Below are 23,016 nucleotides of genomic sequence, written 5' to 3' on the forward strand. Positions count from 1 at the left end.
GGTCTAACCCAAATCAATAAAACAGAAATTCACTCAAAGGAACATCAGCATCCCCAGATTTAAGTCTCCCACTTGTCCTGCTTATGGCAAAAGCAAAACAAAGCATCCCCTTTCTTTTCCTCACATGATAAATCTGTCCACATTTATTCATTCCCACCTTAGTCCAGTCACTCACATTCACTCACATGCATTCACACATGATATTTTTTGCTGATCTGCAGCCTTCCGCGCACGTCATCAGATGCTCCACATCAGCAAAATGAGCTCAATCATTTGTTTTATTTCGTTTTTCCTTTTTAGGAAAATAGTTCTCTATACTTTTGACTGGATTGAATCGATACAATCCATTTTTAGACAGAGACTTGCCGCCAATCAGTCTCTGATTGTAATCAATTATAATTCTGTAAAGCCCACCTGATTTTCGTACTTGGTAATTTTGTCAGCGCCGTCCGTTCACTGTCTTCCAGGCCTGCTTAGAACAAAAATGAAAAAAGAGAGCTGATTATTAGCTCATCAAAGTACAAAACAAAATCACCTGACAGGTTTTTTCCTGAGTGCACTTACTACTACAAAAAATTTTTTCTCTGGGCCCCTCTCAGACCTATCCAGGTCCAATCAAACTCCCTCTCTTGAAATAAAACAACAGCCTCAAAAATCTGAAACAATCTTAAATTTCACCCGTTCAACACACCGAAAACCTCGTCAAAAGATCAAAGACCGTTTGCACGTCACCCTTCCTCACTTTACCATGTGTTCATTCAGCACAAGATAAAAACCAATTTCAACCACATATCATCCTTAAATTATAAATTTCCTGTCCAAATCTGCCCCTCTGAACAGACCTGACCACCGTAATCAAATATCCTGATACTTTACCATTATATTTCTCCGAATACTCTTCAACAGCCCCCGATCTCTCTTGAACTGAAAGCCTCCGACACACACGCACACAGGAAGTGTCTCTGCTCCAGCTAATTTGCATAAACCCACAGCTCAACAGCCAACTTAACAAGAGGAATACATGTTTAAACCTTATCACATTATTGAATCATTTTCATTTTCTTTCTATACTAATCACTTACTCTGATCAATCAGTGCAAGAGCACTCCTAAGTAATCACTTCTCTTTTGTTTTTTTTTGTTTTTTTTCCATAACTCACTCCCTTGTCATACAGCTTCGTTTGAGTTATTCCACAACAACTCTATTTTATCCAAGTATGTTTTAAGTGTATTTTCTTCAACATTCACACCATTTTAACCCTCATGAAATTAGCAGGCTGATTTAATTACATATGTTTGTGTTCTTAGCCAAGTTTTAATCACTATCTTTGCATTACTCTTCATGAGCTTATCTCTGTAAGGTTAGTGCATTTTCTGTTTGTATGTGTGGTTTTTATAAATGTTTCTTTATGATCTTTGTGATCTTGTAAATGTTTCTTTTGCAGTGTTTCAAACTCCTTTTGACAGGGTGTATTTTCTCTCTCTGGTTCATCACTGGTCCTTGTTAATGACATTTCCCCTCCGCCTGTGCCCAGTGGCCTTACCTGTTAAATCCCGTCTCCTCCAGTGACTCCAAGGTCACTCCGGGACTTAGGTTCGAGCAATCGTGACTGCGCCTTGCCTTAGGTTGTCCCAGGGTTTCGAGGTGGGATCTTACCCGTCATGGGCTGTCCAGCCTTCCATGCCCGCCTACTACAGGGGCCAACTGGGCAAGGGTGTTATCAGGCCTAGGGGACACACTGGTTCTGGAAATTAAAGGAGTGTAAACTGCTTTCTTTCTTAAACTTTCCAACCATAATTTCACATGTAACAGTTTGTGTACGTGCGTTTTCAATTCATTAATGTAATTGTTAGTTCATGTATTTATTTCTCCCGGTCTATTTTTTCTAAAACCTGTAATTAATATAATTTTATTACTTTTCCTAAAACATTCAGTCCCTAATTGCTCTGTTTTCATGTTGCAATGTCTCTCTAACTCACAAGCTATAATCAGACTTCCTGTTTCAAGCACACACTCTCCAGTTTGGCTACGCACACACTTCTCTCAGACTTCCTCTTTCTTTGTATTTATAGTCTAAAAACAATCAGTAATTCCACTAAATCTTAACAATCTGAACAATTAACCAAGTGTATATACTTATGTGTTTTTGAACTGAGAGAAAAGAAACTCAACCTCTCATACCATCACTCATACATTTCTTGAATTAAAAGCTCTTTCCAACTTTAGAACATCCTACTTTTCATCACAAAAGAAATATATTTCATACCCCTTTCTTTCATACACACTTTTAAAGGTTCTAACCTCTTTCAGACGCCATAAATCGTCTCACACACCCTGCCTTTTCTCTCACTCAGAGAACTCACGCAGAGTCACTCCAATCAAATACTGACAGCACTCACACAGTTAAAATCACTCGAAATACGCTTTCATACGAGTATTTTGGACATGCCTTCCATGATCAGAAAGAGCAAGTCAAAAGAAAAAGGAAAAGAAAACTGAAACCTCTCATCATCTCACAGCTTCTCCCCACACACACATAACTGAAAAATAAACCACACCAACATTTATGGCTCACGAACTATACATCTATCAAAATTCAGTCATTTTCTAATCATTTTCTATACATCCACACTAATATATTCAAACTGTATTTACACTCTCATAATAAGCAAAACCAACCTCTTATATACAGGCATTTAGCAAAAAGCTCAGTCCTCTCGAAAACTGAAACCACCCTCTCTGCGCGTCACTGCTGCTCATTTGCATTTACACACACAATCAGTGCACATCCGGCTGTGCATGACTGACACAGAGACTGATCTTACTCATAGATCTCATATTTTATATTACAGACGTCTTTAATTACAACTGCACAGATTTTTTAGGCCTTGTCGCTCCTACAAATTTCGAAAATTTTCCATAACCGACTCGAACGGGCAAACCTTCAGGTTTTTTGCGACCAATTTAACAGACCAGACTCGAACTGCTCTGTCCAGATTTCTAGCCCTAACTTAATTTACCGGTAGCCAAAAAAGCGCAAGAATAGGGGACTTGAACCCCTAGCAATTTCGGAGTTTCCCAACCTCTCCCCCGTTGTCGACGGTACTATCCCTACTCTTCAGGGTAGGCCAAGGGTCAGCGTCCTGCCCAGGTGCAAGCGTTACCAAGGAGAAAATGCGCTTCTTAACAGACGCCGCTGTCGTCCTAGAAAAATTTAGAATAATTTGAAACAACAATCTAAGTCCAAAACAGGATTAAGATTGAGGCAGATCTACCTTTGTGGACATAGGGGACTTGAACCCACGAGATGACCATCACAAGATAGACCCAATGTCCAGCGGGACTTGAACCCACAGAAATGACCAATTTCCCTACTTTCTACATTTCTTTGGGACTTGAACCCATTACTTTTACTTATCACTTATCATTACTTCATCCAGCATGCTCATGAAATTCCCATCAAACTCAAAACAGACCTTCACCAGTAATTACAGTGACCAGGCTTTTAATTTGACATGCCCAATGTGACACCTTTTGGAAATATATTTCAACAGGCAGTGTCTTACCTTTAAATGCCCCGGGGAATGCCTACTCACTTTCACCACTGATTACCGTCTGCCCGTCCAATTACCACAGACCCTGGATCTCTCCATCTACACCAAAATTATTCCCTCTCTTCACCGGACGAGCCCCCAAATGTTAGGGTTCAATGTTGAGAGAAGAATCCATAAATAACCACAGATCCAGGCGTGTGCAATTTAGACGGCATTTTAATGAACACATGTGTGAGTTCAACAACCCAATCAGTGTTGAACTGTCTTTCTCATATTCAGACAACTGTTTTATGGGGTTAAGAATTGTACAGCCCCCTTTTCTGTTACTAGGCAGATTTACGTCACACCAAAACCACAATGACTTTTAACATAGAACATCATCTTCGTGTCGACGGCTGATGCTTCCTGTCTCCATTCTCGCTGTCGCTTATCTCCCCGGAACATCAGTTGCACTTCCTCTAAGTACTTCGGCACACTTCTGCATTTCTGCCCTACCAAAATAGATCTACCATGGTGTGTATGTGTCTGTGCGTACACGTGCAAGGGCGCGTGCATGCTGTGTACTGCGTACGTGTCATGACCTCTCACTATTTGTCTGTCTGTGCGTGCAGAGTTTGCATCTGCTTTTCTGAACCTTAGTTGACCTTAACTTAAGCAACTTGAACTTTCCCCTATCAGTGATTCCTCTAACTAAGTGTGTGTTAATCAACGATACATGCATAACACCCTGCTCTTTGGCTTGCACTCACTCTGCTTTCGGTTTCACTTCTGCAAAACATGCTCTGCAGACGCGTTTCGTTTCCTGTCTCATTTTGGCACAGAGAGTATTTTCCTGTCTCTGCCCTCTACACAGAGATCATAAAAGCATTAATAACATTTAAATTATAGATTCAACAGAACCATTTAAAATGGTTCTTCTTTGGACCTGTAATAAAGACTAATATAACACCAATATATTTGAACATCTGAATGCATCTGAATGCAACATCACATGAAATGGTAATGATGATTATAAAAATAGCAGCAAATAATAGCAGGAAAATATTTCTATTCCTCTCAGATGCAGCACAAGTAATTTACTGTATGAGGGAAATTCTATTTTTGTGATAATATTTTGAACATGCATTTCTGTTGTCCTGTCAACTTAGTGGGTTAATAGCTGATATGCAAATTAGTTGGTTGTTCTTAGATCAATGAAAGGTGACTGAATTCTAGCACGAGTGGATGGGATGTGTTGGAGTTTGTTAGAGTGGAGACTCTAAAACACTGAGTTTCCTGTTGTGATGTGCGAGTGAATCCTGCACCCAGATACACAACTCTGAATACATAAGAACAAACGTTTTTTGTGAAATGCATGACAACATGTCACATGTTTTAAGATGACAGGGAAAAAGGAAAACTAAATAAAATCTGTGGCCTAAATGAGTAAAAAGTACAGATGAGATTCATAGCTAATAAGACATTAGGGTTATGTTGTGTGTTGTGCGGCTGATGGTTGGTTTGGAGTTTATCTAGCTGATGATTTTTCTTTTGTTGTGAAGTTGAGCCTGCCAATTAGTATGATGGTATGATAAACCATGCTAATGGTATGATTTACCCTCCTGAGATGAGGAGCATGTGTCATGACTTAACGAGGCCTTTTTATTTTGATACTTTCATAGTGCACTGAAAGTTTTGTTTGATGATCTCGTTTGGAGCAGATCTGCACGATTACAACTGAAGCGCTATACGACACGTCGTCGAGAAAATTGTTGCAAGTGAGTTTCTCCAAAAGATTACAATGGGCTCTGGAGAAAGTCACTTATATGGGACAATTAGAAAATAGGTGCCTACCCAAAAAAGGATTAAGCGAGATAATCCCATATAAAGTTCTCCTTTTCTTTTTGAAATGACGTCATTTTGCTGAGAAGTGGAAATGAAAATGCGACAATAATTTCCACTGTCAGCAAAGAAAGAATGAATGAATGCATGAATGAATGAGTGAGAGAAAATAAAACTGACTGACTGGTAAAAGCGGACAGAAGCTGACAGACTGACTGACATCACTGTGCGAAGTTAACCCCCACCTGACAAAGGTGCAGATGAATCTATGTGTGTTTCTTTTTACAGGAGCGGAAAGATGACAGCAACATTCGAGGTTGTGTGACGATTTAACCTTTTAAATGCCACTTTCTGTGTCTGTGAATCTATCAGGGGTGTTATTCACATTAAGGGGATGGCTGTGGAGCGTGTGAGCAGCTTCAAGTTCCTGGGAGTCCACATCTCCGAGGATCTCACCTGGACGACCAACTGCTCCAAGCTGGTCAAGAAGGCTCACCAGCGCCTCTTCTTCTTGAGGACTCTGAGGAAGAACCACCTGTCCTCAGACATCCTGGTGAACTTCTATCGCTGCACCATCGAGAGCATCCTGACCAACTGTATAACAGTCTGGTATGGGAACTGCTCTGCCTCGGACCGGAAGGCGTTGCAGAGGGTCGTGAAAACTGCCCAGCGCATCGCCGGAGCACCACTTCCTGCCATAAAGGACATCTACAGGAAGCGGTGTCTGAAAAGGGCTGGGAAAATCATCAGAGACCCCAGTCACCCATCACATAGACTCTTCACCCTCCTGCCCTCTGGGAGGCGCTACAGGAGCCTCCGGACTAAGACCACCAGGCACCGGAACAGCTTCTTCCCCACAGCTGTCAGACTCCTGAACTCTGCCTCCTGACATCTGACCCACGTTAAACTCATGGACTGAACATACACACACCCACAACCACTAGCACTTTACCACTACTGTATAGTTCTGTGTAGATAATCATTCTGTACATACGATAATTTTTAATCCCACAACTGTTTATAACTTACATAGTTCACATTTCTGTATAACTGTATATCTCAGATTTCTGTATAGTTTTTATTTCATATTTATATCCTGTTCATAGCCTGTACATAGCTTGTACTCACTACAGCCTGTACATACTTATAGTTATAGAATATTCATAACATACTTCACACTGTGTACATTATAACATACCATAATAGACCCATTTCTGTAATATACTTACACATCTCTATTATTGCTAATTTATATTGTAATATATCTATATCGCGGCTAAAGCACTTTCTGGATGGATGCAAACTGCATTTCGTTGCCCTGTACCTGTGACATGTGCAATGACAATAAAGTTGAATTCTATTCTATTCTATTCTATTCACTACCTTGTGTTGCTCACAGAGGTGACTGTGAGAAAGTGTGTATGCACCTGCGCAGCGCTAACATTTCTACAGCATTACAGTTCTTCATGTGATTTGATCATGTGATTTATACCAGGATAGCTGGTTGATGTTTTTCTACTACAGGATTTCTGGGTTTGTGTGTGGAGAAAACTGTGTTTACAGGTTATGAGTTGGTGATGCTGTTACACTGTGTTGTTGGGGAAATGTGAAGGTTACTTTGACGATGTGAATAACATGTGAGACATTCCCTGTGTTGAAACTAGTGTCACTTCTTTCCACAGCTATGGATGGCTAACTTTATGGTCTTTTTACAGCACCTCTGGACCCTGTCAACTTCTGCCTGACCTCCAGGATTGTCCATGTGTGTTGCTGATGTTTGGTTCGTCTAAGAGTGCATGTAGAGGATTCAGCAGAGACGGACAAGTAACATGAGAAAGCAAATAAGAGATGCAGTGTTTGTGGAATAGTTTGATATGGGGCTCATTAGCTGGCCACTACTGAGCTCCTAGTGTTAAATACATGGAGTGACTTTGCTTAAGGGAAGTCACCGATTACATTAATGTTAACTGAGTACATGGGATGATCCATGTTTGGGGCGAATTATGCCAATAATTGTGGTTTACTGATTTGAGAAAACCTGAACATGATACTTGTCCTGTTGATGCTTTATTACTCTTATGATATAATTGTTTATAAGTGTGAAGTTTGATTTCACTTCCAGATCTTGTTTTCCAGGCCATGATGGTGTGTATGATGGCTCCAGGCGGAGCCAGATGTTGAGCACACTTACTGTGCGAAACACAATAACATCTTTTATTGCAGGGTTACGGAGCTACTCCAGAGGAGATGCCCTGATGTTGCCTGGGACATGATCTAGCTAACCTTTTTCTTTCAGACAGGAATCTAGGTTGGATGAGTTGACTCATGGGAGTGTCCATGCGTCAAGAGGAGGGGTCCAGAATTACAGAGTTACATGAAACTATCTTTTCTATGTTTTCTAAACTATGTTTTTATGATTTTTGTGTGATTAACAGTTAGTCAACAGGTATTAAACCTATGTAAGTGGTGCATCTGTGTTCAGATGAGGCTTTGATGGTCCATAAATGAAGCTCACTGAACTAAAGAATGTGGTTTGATGATGATTGACATGCTTTCCAAGGAGGAGTTTTTCCTCCTAGCAAGGAAATACAGGTGCAGCAGTCAGAGTATTGCTGAAAGGAATCTCCTGAGAAATCTTCAGAGGCCCAGTGAGAAGCAAGAACCCATTCCAGGCAGAGCTGACAGCCCAGGCAGTGGTTGAGGTCAAAGGTCGACCTGTTTGGGGCCCATCATGAGATCAGACTTTGGAGCCACAGCAAGGACCACGAAGCTGCGTTGGAATGAGAGCTGTTCCAAGGGGGCTTTCCAGAGGCCAACAGAGGAGATTGTGGACAACAGACGGGCACCTGAAGGATGAGGGGAGCGTGCCAAGCTCCAAAAGTGACAACGCAGGGGGAGTCCAGGATGGCATCATGATTCTGTGAAAAGCACAGGAACCAGAAGCTATGGTGGTGATGATAGCAGTTTCCTATGAACATCACCTAATGCTGTGTCACTGTACTGTGCATACGATAGCACACTGAAGACTGCTGGGATCATAACAGCAGTAAGATAACTGGATCCAACACCCTTTACACAGAGGGTTTTCCTGCAGAGGATGGATAATGGAGGAGGCATAAATATCCCCCACAGTACAGAGGCCTGAAGTGAGGTGATGGGGGTTGGTAGAGGCCATAAACCTAGAGTGCTGAAGAGGTCTGCAGCTTTCACAATAGCTGAGACCCATGTTGACAAACGGCAAACTCAACTGGTATGTTTGAATGTCTATTCTACATACATTTGGACTCTGGTCCTATGGACAGTGATGGAAACAACTGGAAGAGACATTTATGACGCCCTGCAGAACTTAAACCACTCTGCAGAGAGACGTGTGATTTACATGTCTTGCAGAGGAGCACCACCAAGCTGGAGTGTTTTTGAAAATGTTAATTTCTCTTTTGACCATTAACAATTCATTTGTTTGCTTGTAGGATGCAGTTTACCATTGAATGAGATTAATGAGAACTTGGATAACTGCTAATACATGTGTCAAACTGTGTACATTGATATATGCTGAGTATAAAAATGTTTGCATTGACACTGTCAGACATGACGTGATCATAACTGGGGACTTTTCTAGCATAATTGTCAAAAGGGGGGAAATGTTAGATTTGTATTGTGATTGTCATTTATGCTTAGAAATATCTACTTATATATTCTTAGAGTTTTATAATTAGGTGTAGATTGGTAGAGGTTTGATCCTTAATAGTCTGCAAGCTTTGTGTGCATTCCAGAGCTCTCTGACTTTCACACCCACATTTTAGGAGCATGGGAGAGGTCGTACCTTGTCTTATTGTTTTATGGTAGGATAAACGTATCTATATCTGTTTTAGGCTAAGTGCCTTTTGTTTAGATGGACGGCTCTGGGGAGTCTTCCTGGGGTCACAGTTTGACCCCCACACACAGATACACACACACACACACACACACACACACACACACAAGGTATTCTTTGTTCACATGTATACCTATAAGATGTCATATGTTAATGAACCTATGCATATTCATGTAACCACAATAAAAGAGCAGTGTTACGGGGGAACGGACGAGAGCAACTGGGATCAAGCGAAGGAACGGCGCCTGTCCAGTTCTCTCCCGTGCACGTGAAACATTAAGAATGTTGCCTACTCGTGTCTTGCTTGCTGTGTAATCACATTGCCTTCAACGTTCCAGCGAATAGGTTCAAGCTACAAACCTATCAGAAGAACTGAAACTGAACATTCAGCAAACATTTCTCTGAGGTAGAAATAATTGCACTGACTGACATGAAAATGTTTCTGACTCCACCCACTGATGCTGAACTCAACCAATGAGATGATTTCTGTCTGCAGAAGTCAAAGCACAGCCAGCCTGATGTTGAGGAGAAGGACTGCAGCAGAGAGGCTGCTTAGTTTCTTCATTCTGCTGTCTGACTAACCCAACAACTAAAGACATGCTGCTTTACCTCATTTTACTTTTCTCTCATATCAGAGGTGAGTGTTAGACAAGAGAAGAAATCTGTTTGAATGTTCAGCAGATCATCTCTGCTGCCATTTGTTAGCTTGTAAAAACACCTGATATGGTTCAAAGTGAAAAATGTTCTGCATGTAATAGAACTCTTTAAAGCTGCTGATTGTTCTCCTTTAATCAATCATGTTTATTGATCCATCTCTTCCTCTGCATGTTCTGTTCTTCCTCAGAGTGTAAAGGAGAAGACAAAGTGATCCAGGAACAAGGAGATGTCATTGCTGCTGAAGGAGACACAGTTACACTTGGATGTAGATATGAAACAACTGCTTCATATTCATATTTGTTCTGGTACAAACAAGAACTAAATGACTTTCCAAAGTATGTTTTACAGCGTGGAACTACTGGAACAGCAGATAACGCTCAGGAGTTCCCAAAGGACAGATTTGATGCTGAGCTCAACAAGAAATCAGTTCCTCTGAAGATCCAGAAGCTTCAGCTGTCTGACTCTGCTGTGTACTACTGTGCTCTGCAGCCCACAGTGACAGGAAACACCAAAACTCTGTACAAAAACCTTTGGAGCAAAGACAACAGAATACTCCACAACATCCACTAGAGGGAGCCACACACTCTGTATGAGTTCAGTGGCATGTGACCTCGCCTGTCTCACTTGTATTGGCAGCTCTCGATAGTGGCACTTGTTAATTTGGGTTGATGTTAGAGGCTCAGCTGGTTCTAGACAGGCATATATGAGGGGGCAGACAGAGATGTAAAGGGGGCACATGGGGGCAAAAGAGGCAGGAAAGGGGTGGTGGTGGTGGGGTCCTCTGGATAACTGTTTTTGTCACGTGATTGGACTGCACTTTGTCAGGGCTCGTACCTAAGACCTGACCAACTGAAGGGTAAGCTTCTGCTGGTCTAGCTCTTAGGGACACTGAGCCTAGCAAACCGCCTGACCATGTTAAGGGGGAAAACTGAAAAATAAAATAACAAAAAATAAAATAAAATATTCCTCCTGATATTTACCCTAATTGGATGGCCTATATCAAATACATTCAAACCTAACAATAACACTTCTCACTATTGCCAGTATTAATAAAACTAAAAATAGTTGGGATGTCTTTTCCTACAATTCTCAAATGAATTTGTAGAACACAACAGGTTTAGAACAGAACATTTGAACTTTGTTCTTCTTTTTTGTCTTGTTTTAAGCTTAAATGAAGCAGGTAAACAAGTGGATTCCTCTTTTTTTTATGTAACATGGTGCAACGACAGAGAGTTAGGACAAAGCATTCACTTTGCTTTTGTGCTGGAAGTTGGGGTGGAAAGTGAATAAGCTTTACTAAAATCGCTGGGATTACATCAGAATATGAAATGAGGAAACTATTGAGTGCAGAGCTGAAAGCTGGGGCAGGGCTTTGTGTCGGGGTCCTCCAGGCGGCTCTGTGCAGCAGACAGGCTCAGAGAAAGAAACACTTCTTAGGGCCTCTTTTATTCATTATTTACATGCTCCCTTTTGGTCACATATTCTGAAAATATAATATAAATTTTCACTGTTATGCCGATGAAACCCAGCTCTACATTTCTTCTAAACCCAATTCATCCCTCACACCTACCTCCCTCTCAAACTGTCTTATGGAGATAAGATCTTGGTTCTCCTCCAATTTTCTTAGACTTAACAATAATAAAACTGAAGTTTTACTCGTTGGCACAGCCTCTATCTTAACTAAATCCCACAGTTTTTCCATTAACATTGAAAATTCTCCCACCCTTCCCTCGCCTCAGGTTAAGAGTTTGGGTGTCATACTTGACAGTACTCTTTCATTCCAGTCTCACATTAATTACATAACCCGGTCTGCATACTTGAACTTGCGTAATATTAACCGACTCCGCCCCTTCCTTACTCCCCATGCTGCTGCCATCCTTGTCCATGGTTTTATTACATCCCGTATTGATTACTGCAACTCCCTCTTATATGGTCTCCCTTAAAGGTCCCTTCATAAACTCCGACTTCTTCAAAACTCTGCAGCTCGGGTCATAACTCGTACTCCATCAAGAGCTCATATTACCCCAGTTCTTCGGCAGCTTCACTAGTTGCCCATAGAAGGATAAACTTTAAAATCTTCTCACATACAAGTGTATCCATAAATCTGCTCCTTCCTATTTGTGTGACCTGCTTCATATCACCACTGTTTCGTCCGCATGTCTCATCACTGTGGGGAACAGAGCCTTCAGTCGCTCTGCTCCTCGGCTCTGGAACTCTCTTCCTGTATTTAAGTCACAGCTCAAAACACATCTGTTCAAACTGGTTTATTCACTTTAGTGCTGATTTTATCTGTTGTCAAGTTCTGGTTTGCAATTTTAACTTATTTTATGTATTTTATGACTATTGCTCCTTTTATTAATTTTGTTCTTTTGTAAGGTGACCTTGGGTTTTTGAAAGGTGCCCACAAATAAAATGTATTATTATTATTATCATTATTATTATTACTTCTCTACCACAGTGATGGGATTTCCGGCTCTTTCGGCTTCCAACCGGCTCTTCAGGTTGTTTTGTTGCTTTAAATAATTTATTATTAACTACAATATAAAATTATGCACAAAAGGAATTACTAATGTAAAAAAAAAAAAGAAGTGGTTTTTATTTCTATATGTTTATATATAAATATATGCGGTGGCCCAGAGACAAAGCACGTACAAACTCCGAAGCACATTTCTAGCGTTAACTGAACTTCCAAAACAGAGCTACCTAGATCACTTAAATTACACAATTGAAAGCATATGTGTATTGTTTGTGTATTTATGCACAAGCACTCATATATATTTAAATAATTAAAAAAAAATGTTCATTTACCTGTTACTACCACACACCAAATCCGGTCGTTGGTACTTGCTGGCTTGTGTAGCCACTAGGTAACAAAAGCTCAACACTGCGGTGAGCATCCTGGAGCACTTCTGTTGTGTTTTGTACGTGTTTTGGAGTTTGTACGTGCTTTGTCTCTAAAAAAAAAAAAAACACATGGCTCGTGTTGTTCACGTCAAAGATCCGGCTCTAAGAGCCATTTCGACACATCACTACTCTACCAGACTGAAACTGTGAGAAGAACATTGGACTAGTTTCCCTTTGACTGTACAAATGTAGTTGTACTTTTTTCGTTGTTATTTATCTCATGAGTTGCTTACACAATGCCAGTCTTACATTCCTGTTGTATCTCAGAGTATTAGTCCCTTACCTGGCACTTCTATTTTAACTCAGTTATTTGTTGTTTATTGTATACCGCACATTTTTTACTCTTTATCATCCTGCTGCTGTAACACAGTTTTACCTGTGAGATCAAAAAAGTCAAACTTAAAATCACACACGCAAACGTGTGAGTGTGAATATTCTGTCTCTATTAGACCTGTGATAGACGGCCAACCTGCTCCCTTACTCAGTGATCACCACAGTGGGCAGGTTGGCCGTCATGTTTGAGTTTTGGATGGATAAAAAAAAAGAAAGAAAACAAACAGCTGTTGTGCATTTTTGGTTTATATCATAATTGTAAAATTCGAACTTTAATTCAACAACAGTAGATTTCAGTTTTTTGATACACGTGGAAAAGACAAAACAACAACAACTAAAAAAGTTAAAAATTGATCACATCGCAGTCTGACAGCTGAAGACATCAGGCTGATCTGACTGTTCAGGAGAATAATGCAGAGGCTTCCTGCGCCGTAACAGTGGGTGTACAACAAGTTTCTGTAAAAAAATGGTTGTGGTGGTTAGCAAAATGACCGTTACAGCAGGTATACTACTGCGTTAAGGTGGTTTAACTCTGGACCTTTAGAAACTCTCTACCTAGACACTGTTTTCTCTAAAAAGACTTTAACCTGAGGGGTTTATTATGAAGATGGCATTAAGGGAACAACTGCACATTAGAGACCTGAAACTTACAGCAGTAAAAAGTAAGAAAAGATTTGCTTTAGCTTGTTGCAAATCTAAATTAATTGTATTACTTTCTTGTGTTGTGTGTTCTAATTGCTACAATTTAATCAGTGTTAAAGAGATTTAGCAGCAGATTAGAATGAGGTATAACAACACAGACACTTTTAAAGTGAAACTCTGAACACATTACCTGCTCCTGACCAGGTTATATATTCAGTGTAAGTTACCACAGTGAATTAGATAAAAAGAGCTACTTTTGTGACACAAACCTCTGACTTTTAGCTCAACACAGCTCACTGAGCAATTAACCTTGTGTCAAAAGTACACCTCTCAGTGTGAGTTCTCATATGGCGCCACAACTGTGTTCTGGTTTTGAACCTTTTTTCACATCTTTGACAACAAGGCCACTGGCCAAGTGGAATACCTGGGATTGTCCTCAAAACCTGCGCTGACTTGCTGGCTCCTGTGTTCACCAGACTATTCAACCTCTCCCTGTCACATGCCACTGTCCCGCATTGCCTCAAATCAGCAACAATAATCCCACAGTCCCCAAGTCCACCACCATCAGTGGCCTCAACGACTACAGAACCATCGCTCTGACTCCAGTAGTTGCTAAGTGCTTTGAGAAGCTCGTCTTAACGCACATAAAAGACTCCCTCCCACCCAGCTTCAACCCCCACCAGGTTTGCCTATAAGGCAAACAGGTCCAACTGAAGATGCAATTTCCACTGCCCTCCTGGGACTTCAGTAAGGATGCTCTTCATTGATTTCAGCTCGGCCTTTAATACCATCATCCCAGACATCGTTATTGACAAGCTGGTAAACTTGGACTCCCACATGTGCATGGATCAAAAACTTTCTTACAGACCGATGACAATCTGTCAAGGTTGGCAACCAGAGATCATCCACCCTGTCACTCAGCACTGGCTCACCACAGGGATGTGTGCTGAGTCCACACCTGTACACCATCTACACCAGTGACCGCACCCCCACGCACCCTGCAACATCATCATCAAATTTGCAAACAACAGCACTCTGATGGGGCTCATCACTGACAATGACGACATCGCCTACAGAGATGAGGTCCAACGTCTAACAGAATGGTGTTACAACAATAACTTAAACCTCAACACCAGGAAAACCAAGGAAATGGTCACAGACTTCTGCAAGAGAAAAAAACGGATTCCCCCCCCCATAAAAGGTGATTACATGGAGAGAGTGCCCTCCTTTAGGTTCCTTGGTACCCACATTTCAAATTCAAATTCAAATTTTTATTTGTCACATACACAGTCATACACAGTACGATATGCAGTGAAATGCTTACACAACTGCTCGTGACCTAAGGAAAAAAGAAAAGGCTATGAATAAGATAGGAAATAAATATGAAAATTAAAAAGGGTAAATTTAACTAGGAAGGAATAAAATAAAATATATATATGAGTTTGTTGAAAATAAAATAAAATAACTGTACAACACAAATTAGAATGAAGGGTAAATTTAGCTGGGAAGGAATAAGATAAAATATATATGAATTAAAGTTTAAAATAAAATAACTGTACAGCAAAATACACAATACACAGTATAGAAATATATAAGAATGTATGAAGAAATATAAATATATATACAATAACAGCAGCATTTTACAAGTATTAAATGGAAATGGAGAAATATAATGTCCAGTGTTGTGCAAACCACATTGTAGGTGTCTTGTGCAGTGCAAATATGCTTAAAGTGATTAAGTGTAAACAAAGTCCAGACTGTCCAGTGTGTGTGTGTAAGAACCATATATGTGGGTCCGTTCTATGTGGTGGTGTGATGATTGAGAGACCGTATCGCCTGCGGGAAGAAGCTCCTCCTCAGTCTCTCTGTGTTGGTCTTCAGGGAGCGGAATCGCTTTCCTGACCTCAACAGAGAGAACAGTCCGTTGTTGGGATGGCTGAGGTCCTTCACGATCTTCCTGGCCTTGGTCCAGCACCGCCTGCTGTAGATTGAGTGCAGGTCAGGGAGCTCGGAGCGGATGGTGCGCTCAGCTGATCGCACAACCCTCTGTAGAGCTCGTCTGTCCTGCATGGTGCTGTTCCCGAACCAGGTTAAGATGTTTCCCGTCAGGATGCTCTCTATGGTGCACGTGTAAAAGTTCCTGAGCACCTTGGAGGGCAGTCGGAAGTCTCTCAAGCGTCTGAGGTGGTAGAGACGCTGTCGGGCCTTTTTCACTATGGTGTTGATGTGACAGGACCATGACAGGTCCTGCGTGATGTGAACTCCGAGGTATTTGAAGCTGTCCACTCTCTCCACTGGGCACTCGTTGATGACGGGGGTCTGGTAGTTCCTCTCCTGCTTAGTACTGAAGTCCACTATCAACTCCTTTGTTTTACTGACGTTTAGAAGGAGGTTGTTCCTCTGGCACCAGGTCTCCAGATTCCTAACCTCCTTCAAGTAGGCCGTCTCGTTGTTATCAGAGATAAGGCCCACCACGACGGTGTCGTCAGCAAACTTGATGATGGTGGTGGAGCTGGTAGTGGCCACACAGTCATATGTGTACAAAGAGTACAGCAGGGGGCTCAGAACACACCCCTGGGGGGCTCCAGTGCTGAGAGTGGTGGAGGCTGAGACATGTCCGCCCATCCTTACTGCCTGTGGTCTGCCAGTTAGGAAGTTGGAGATCCACTGACACATAGATGAGCTGAGTCCCAGGTGCTCCAGTTTGGTGGTGAGTGTGGAGGGAATTATGGTATTAAATGCAGAGCTGTAGTCGATGAAGAGCATTTTAACATAATTCCCCCTTCTAGTGTCCAGGTGAGTGAGTGATGTGTGGAGGAGATGAGAGATGGCATCGTCTGTGGAACGATTTGGACGGTAAGCGAACTGTAGTGGGTCCAGTGTGTCTGGTAGTGAAGAAATGATGAAGTCTCTGACCAGGCGTTCAAAGCACTTCATCACTACTGAGGTGAGGGCTACAGGGCGATAGTCATTGAGAGAAGCAGGGTGGGGTTTCTTCGGGACAGGAACAATGATGGACTCCTTGAAGCATGTGGGGATCACCGACTGAGATAAAGAGATGTTGAATATCTCAGTGAACACAGGTGCTAGCTGGTATGCGCAGTCCCTGAGGATACGACCTGGGATGCCGTCTGGTCCTGCTGCTTTCCTGGTGTTCACTCTCTTGAAGGCTCTCCTCACGTCATGCTCAGAGATGACGAGCACGTTTCCGGTGTTGGCAGTATCTTCCTGTCTGCAGCCGTTAGCGCCGCTAGCGCTAGCATCGTTGTAGTCCTTAGCTACAGCCTCGAAGCGAGCATAGAAAGTGTTCAGCTCGTCTGCCAGAGTCCCGTCCGCGTTCGTCAAACCGGTTGTTGGTGCTTTATAGTCCGTTATTGTCCTATCCTGGAGGACCTATCCTGGACAACTAACACATCAGCCCTGGTGAAGAAAGCCCAGCAGCGCCTCCATTTCCTGAGGGTTCTGAGATGACACCCTAGTCTCCTTCTGCCATGCCACAATCGAGAGTGTGCTGCTGCACGCCATCCCTGTGTGGTACACCGGTTGCACAAGAGCCGATAAGATGAGACTCCAGAGGGTCATCAGAACTGCAGAGAAGGTGATTGGTTGTGCTCTCTCCACCCTGGACTCCATTTCCAGCTCTAGATGTCTCTCCAGAGCCAGGGCAATCATAAAAGACCGCCTCAATCCTAACCACCATCTATTCAACATCCTGCCCTCTGGAAAAAGGTTCATATCCATCAGGTGCAAAACCAATAGACTAAAGAACAGCTTCTTCCCGTGGGCTGTAAGGAAAATAAATGCAAACTGAGAGTTTCCTACAATCATTCTGGTGCTGCTATTTGCTATTTATTATTATCATTATTGCTTTTTTGTGTGTGTGCGTGAGTTTCTTTTTGTTTCCGTACAATATTCTGCTCCTGCTGTGCAATATTTCGGCTATTTGTGCAATCTCCATCCCTTAATGACCATAGCCCTTCCACCCTTATTTATTATTTACAATTATTTATTATGACGTCTACATCATGTTTATAGTGTACATAGTGTTCTTATATTGTCTCTTCTTCTTCTTTATTGTATATCGTTTTCTTTATTTTCACACCTTTGTGGTATTGCTTCCAAATTTGAGTGTGCAAGCAAAAGAGTTCTAAGTTCTAAGTTCCTCACCTGTGTGAGTTCTTATGTGCTCTGTTAAATGACAGTTACGTTTGAACATCTTCCCACATGTTTTACAAGTATATGCTTTCACACCTGTGTGCATTCTCATATGCGTCAATAAAGAACTACTATATCCAAACACTTTCCCGCATATTGCACAATGATATGGTTTCTCCCCAGTGTGCGTGCTTGTGTGTTTCAGTAAATCACTATTATATAAAAACATTTTTCCACATGTTTTACAACGATATGGTTTCTCCCCAGTGTGTGTTCTTATGTGTTTCAGTAAATCACTATTATACATAAACTTTTTTCCACAAGTTGTGCAACAAAATGGCTTAACACCTGAGTGAGTTTTTGTGTGCTTCGACAAAGAACTAGCAGATATAAACATTTTCCCACACATTTTACAAGGGAACGGCCTCTCACCTGTGTGGACTCGATAATGCCTTCTCATTATATAATTATACTTAAAGGCTTTTCCACAAACATCACAGTTTGAGGACTTTTTACTTTTATCAGAGTTACATTGACTTCCTGAAGTAGGTGGATATTCTGCGTTGTTGTGACTTTTGTTTCTATTTCTAGCTGATCCTGAATCAAACTTTTTGCTTACTCCCTGATCTTGGCTCTCACCTACAGCAAAGCTGTGAGAGAGAAGCTGGTTACTCTTTTGTTCTGGTTCACTGTGGTCATTTTCCTCATAATCAGCAGTCACCATAAAGGTATCAGTCTCCTCCTTCAGTATAACCTGTCTTCTCTCCTGACTGCTGCAGAGTTGCTCCTGTTCCTCTTTAATATGAGGAAGCTCTGATTCCTTCTGGTTGAGACTCGCTTGGTTACAGAGCTGCTGGTCAGTGAGAAGCTCCTCCTTACAGACATGCTGCTGTGGGACGTCTGGAGGGACAAAAAGAGACAAGACAAAGAAATGATACAAGAAAAACACATGTGAGGAAATATACTGTGAAAACCAGGAAAAGTACAGTAGTAAGGATAGACACACATTAAACTACAAACTGCTGTTGAAAATAGTTTGTTGCTTTATAAGAAAGCCCTCCGCAAAGCCAGAACATCTTACTATTCATCACTGATTGAAGAAAATAAGAACAACCCCAGGTTTCTCTTCAGCACTGTAGCCAGGCTGACAAACAGTCAGAGCTCTACTGAGCCAACCATCCCTTTAACGTTAACTAGTACTGTCTTTTAGACCCCATTCCTACAAAACTGCTCAAAGAAGTCCTGCCATTAATTAATTCTTCGATCTTAAATATGATCAACCTATCTCTAATAATCGGCTATGTACCACAGGCCTTCAAGCTGGCTGTAGTTAAACCTTTACTCAAAAAGCCATCTCTAGACCCAGCAGTCTTAGCTAATTATAGGCCAATCTCCAACCTTCCTTTCATATCAAACATCCTTGAAAGAGTAGTTGTCAAACAGCTAACAGATCATCTGCAGAGGAATGGCTTATTTGAAGAGTTTCAGTCAGGTTTCAGAGCTCATCACAACACAGAAACAGCTTTAGTGAAGGTTACAAATGATCTTCTTATGGCCTCTGACAGTGGACTCATCTCTGTGCTTGTCCTGCTAGACCTCAGTGCAGCGTTCGATACTGTTGATCATAATATCCTATTAGAGCGATTAGAACATGCTGTAGGTATTACAGGTACTGCACTGCAGTGGTTTGTATCATATCTATCTAATAGACTCCAATTTGTACATGTAAATGGAGAGTCCTCTTCACCCATTAAGGTCAATTATGGAGTTCCACAGGGTTCAGTGCTAGGACCAATTCTATTTACATTATACATGCTTCCCTTAGGCAGCATCATTAGAAGACATAGCATAAATTTTCACTGCTATGCTGATGACACGCAGCTCTATCTGTCCATGAAGCCAGGTAACACACACCAATTAGTTAAACTGCAGGAATGTCTTAAAGACACAAATGACCTCTAATTGTGTGCTTCTAAATTTAGGCTGGACTACTATAGTATTATCAGTCCTAACCTCTCTAAAATGCCTTGATTGATCCAAAATGCTGCAGCAAGAGTCCTGACGGGAACTAGAAAGAGAGAGCAGATTTCTCCTGTTTTGGCTTCTCTTCATTGGCTTCCTGTTAAATCCAGTATTCAAAATCCTGCTCCTCACAAACAAGGTCTTAAATAATCAGGCCCCATCTTATCTTAATGACCTTGTAGTACCATATCACTAGAGATGGACCGATCCGATATTCCATATCGGTATTGCTCCGATACTGACCTAAATTACTGGATCGGCTATTGGAGAGAAATAAAAAATGTAATCCGATCCATTAAATATCACAAAAGCACCTCACAAAACTCGCGACATAGTGTAACTCAGCTCATAACCATAGCACGTTGGAGGAGTATGCGTCACGTGATAGAGCGGCTGAGCGTGCAAGACCTCTCGTTGGTCTGGTTGAGCATCTGGAGCCTCGCTACCTGCTTCCAAACCGGGATTTTATCTCAGAGAAAGTTATCCCACAGAAGTAAAGCAAGTGTGTAAGTTCATCTCTGAATGTTTGTAAAGCATTCCAGCGTTAAGCTTAACAACCGATATATGGAGCGACTGCCTCTCTCTCTCCCTCTCCTGCTGCTACTTCAATCATGAAACTGATCAATGATCAGCTGATCGGCTTTTCTGTCACGAGTCCGTCTCTCTTCTTTGTTTTTGGCCCACTTTGCACCAGAAAGAGGAAACCAGCGGCTGAACAACAGCAGCACATTTAAGCTTGATAAGCTGTTGTTAGAATGTATTTAATATTACTTTCTACACCAGGATCCTTTTCTACGTAGCTGACGGCTGGTAACTGTGCAGGGGCGGATCTAGCAAAGTTTAGCCAGGGGGGCAGGTAGGGAAAGGGGGGGCACAAAAATACTTTTCTTTCTTACTGTCATGTCTAGCTTTTAATAAATAATTATCTGAATCTTACAACCAAAGTTTTCATCTGATGTAAAATGTATAGAAATCCATTACTGTATATAGGAACTATTAAGTCAAACTTATAACCTACTAAGCTATAGTACTTTTTCCTTTGGGAACCATCTGTGCAGTCTGCAATTCTGTTGAAGAAAAATGTTGAATCTATGTAATTATTCTAGAAAAATTATTGATTTCTGTGCATTTTTTTTTCTCACAAATGCATTAAATTAAAGTCGATTAAGTCAATTAAGCATTATGAGGTGGAGGGTGGTTCCCTATTTTTTTTTTTTTTTTTTTTTTTTTTTGCTGGGAGTTTGCAACCCTATTAGTTAGGTTGTTTAATATTTCTGCTAAGTAGTCTTTAAAATACCAGAATAGGGAGGATGGAGCAGGTTTAAGTTTATTAGATTGATCAGTGTTGCTGAACTATGAAATATTTGGGGTGCAGTGTATTTTTTGCATACAGGTATAACAGAATAGCTTTAGTGTTTTGTTTTTTAAAACTTGAGTATGAACTTATACAAAATGCAGCAAGATATTAAAAAAAACAACAACAATTTATTGATCATAAAATACGCTATATCGGATTTATATCGGTATCGGCAGATATCCAAATTTATGATATTGGTATCAGTCATTAAAAAAGTGGTATCGTGCCATCTCTACATATCACCCCATTAGAGCACTTCGCTCTCGCACTGCAGGCTTACTTGTTGTTCTTAGAGTATTTAAAAGTAAGTCCACCTAAACAAACTCATTCTGTGATGGATTCAGGTTGAATAAAATACTCAAATCCGGACTGATTTCAAAGCATAACATGAATTATTCTATAGGAATATTCTTTTGGAGCCCAAACAGACAGAGGGACAGAGCGGGGAGGAAACGGACCAGGGCGGACACCAACCACGACTCTTCCGGGAGCTTTTCGACACATGGGTCCCCCTCTGAACCAGACTCACAAATCTCCTAATCCTAACTTTGTTTCACTAAATAATTAAGAGAGAAAGTTCTGACTAAAGGCTCAAATCCAGGCTGATTTCAGCGCCTGCTGTTTGAATGGAGCACAGTGCAGTCCTGTCCTCTGTTTGCGCTTTGTTAGCTCACATCTCCAAAAAGTCCTCACAATCATAAATGTCCCGCAGAGCTGTGATTAGGATCCTCCCTCAGAGGGACACTCACCTGTCCTGTGCAGCTTGATTTGGGGTTTCCAGGTGATATCCAGCAGTCTGCGCTGACGGTCGATCTCTTCCTCGTACTGGACGATCGTTTTTTCAAACTCCAAGAATATTTGTTCAGCAGCAGCAGTTAGTCGCTCGTTGATAAACTCTCTCAGATACTGAACTGAAGGCATTGTTACTGCCACAGCTCACACACTCGGCTCACACAACACAACAGTCTCTGTGCTCAGACACACACGTGGGACGGCAATAACGCCTTTGTTTGTTTACTTCCGCCTGTGTCACATGGTGAGGTTCCGGCAGTGGACAATAGCTACCTTTTGTTCCTAGTTAAAGTCTCATTTTGTGGCAGTCCAAATCCAGTTTATTTTTAAAGCACATTTAAAAAACAGAAAGTTTGTCCAAAGTGCTGCACAAAGACAAAAGATAAAGACACTCACATGAAATAAAACAAAGACAATGAAAAGAGCACAGCAGCTCACACCGGTCCAAACACTGTTGAAAGAAAAGATGTGTTTCAAAAGAGAATTAAAAGCTGGAAGCAAAGATGGCCGTCTAATATTTGAAGGCAACGTTTTCCGGGTTTGGGAGCCTCAACTGAAAAAGCTCGTTCTCCTCCAAGTTCCAGTCTAGTTTTTGGGGACAACCAAAAGCAGCCGGACGGCTGATCTAAGGGAATATGAGGCTGAAGTATATTATTAGTCCTTTATTTTTCCAGTTAAAAATCTCACTGAGATTAAAATTCTCATCTCTAAGAGAGACCTGGCGAAGGTATCAGAAAGGTATGGAGGAGCAAGACCATTTAGGCATTTATGAGCCAATGTCTGGACTTTGAAATTAATTCTGTGATAAACAGGAAGCCAGTGAAGAGAGGACAGGTGAGATATGTTGATGCCTGTGTGCACCAGTTAAGAGACGACACAGAACTGATTTGTTTATTACATTTAAA

General features: G+C 41.3%; 1 protein-coding gene and 1 gene segment (V, D, J or C); one reads left to right on the forward strand and one right to left on the reverse strand.

Moving 5' to 3' along the window:
- The window catches only part of LOC100704393 (zinc finger protein OZF), an 883,579-nt gene extending 861,254 nt beyond the window's left edge, over positions 1 to 22,325 (reverse strand). For both annotated transcript variants that reach the window (XM_025900191.1, XM_025900190.1), the window contains exon 1: positions 22,069 to 22,325. In XM_025900191.1, the coding sequence (XP_025755976.1) occupies positions 22,069 to 22,240 (172 nt within the window). In that variant the 5' untranslated portion in view covers positions 22,241 to 22,325. The remainder of the gene's footprint in view (positions 1 to 22,068) is intronic.
- LOC106097629 (T-cell receptor alpha chain V region RL-5-like) lies at positions 9,675 to 10,615 on the forward strand. The segment is given in 2 exon segments: positions 9,675 to 9,886; positions 10,094 to 10,615. Coding segments are annotated over 2 exon segments (423 nt in total).
- Positions 22,326 to 23,016: the final 691 nt, after the last annotated feature.

Source organism: Oreochromis niloticus, linkage group LG18, assembly GCF_001858045.2.
Source record: "Oreochromis niloticus isolate F11D_XX linkage group LG18, O_niloticus_UMD_NMBU, whole genome shotgun sequence".
Lineage (NCBI taxonomy): Eukaryota > Metazoa > Chordata > Actinopteri > Cichliformes > Cichlidae > Oreochromis > Oreochromis niloticus.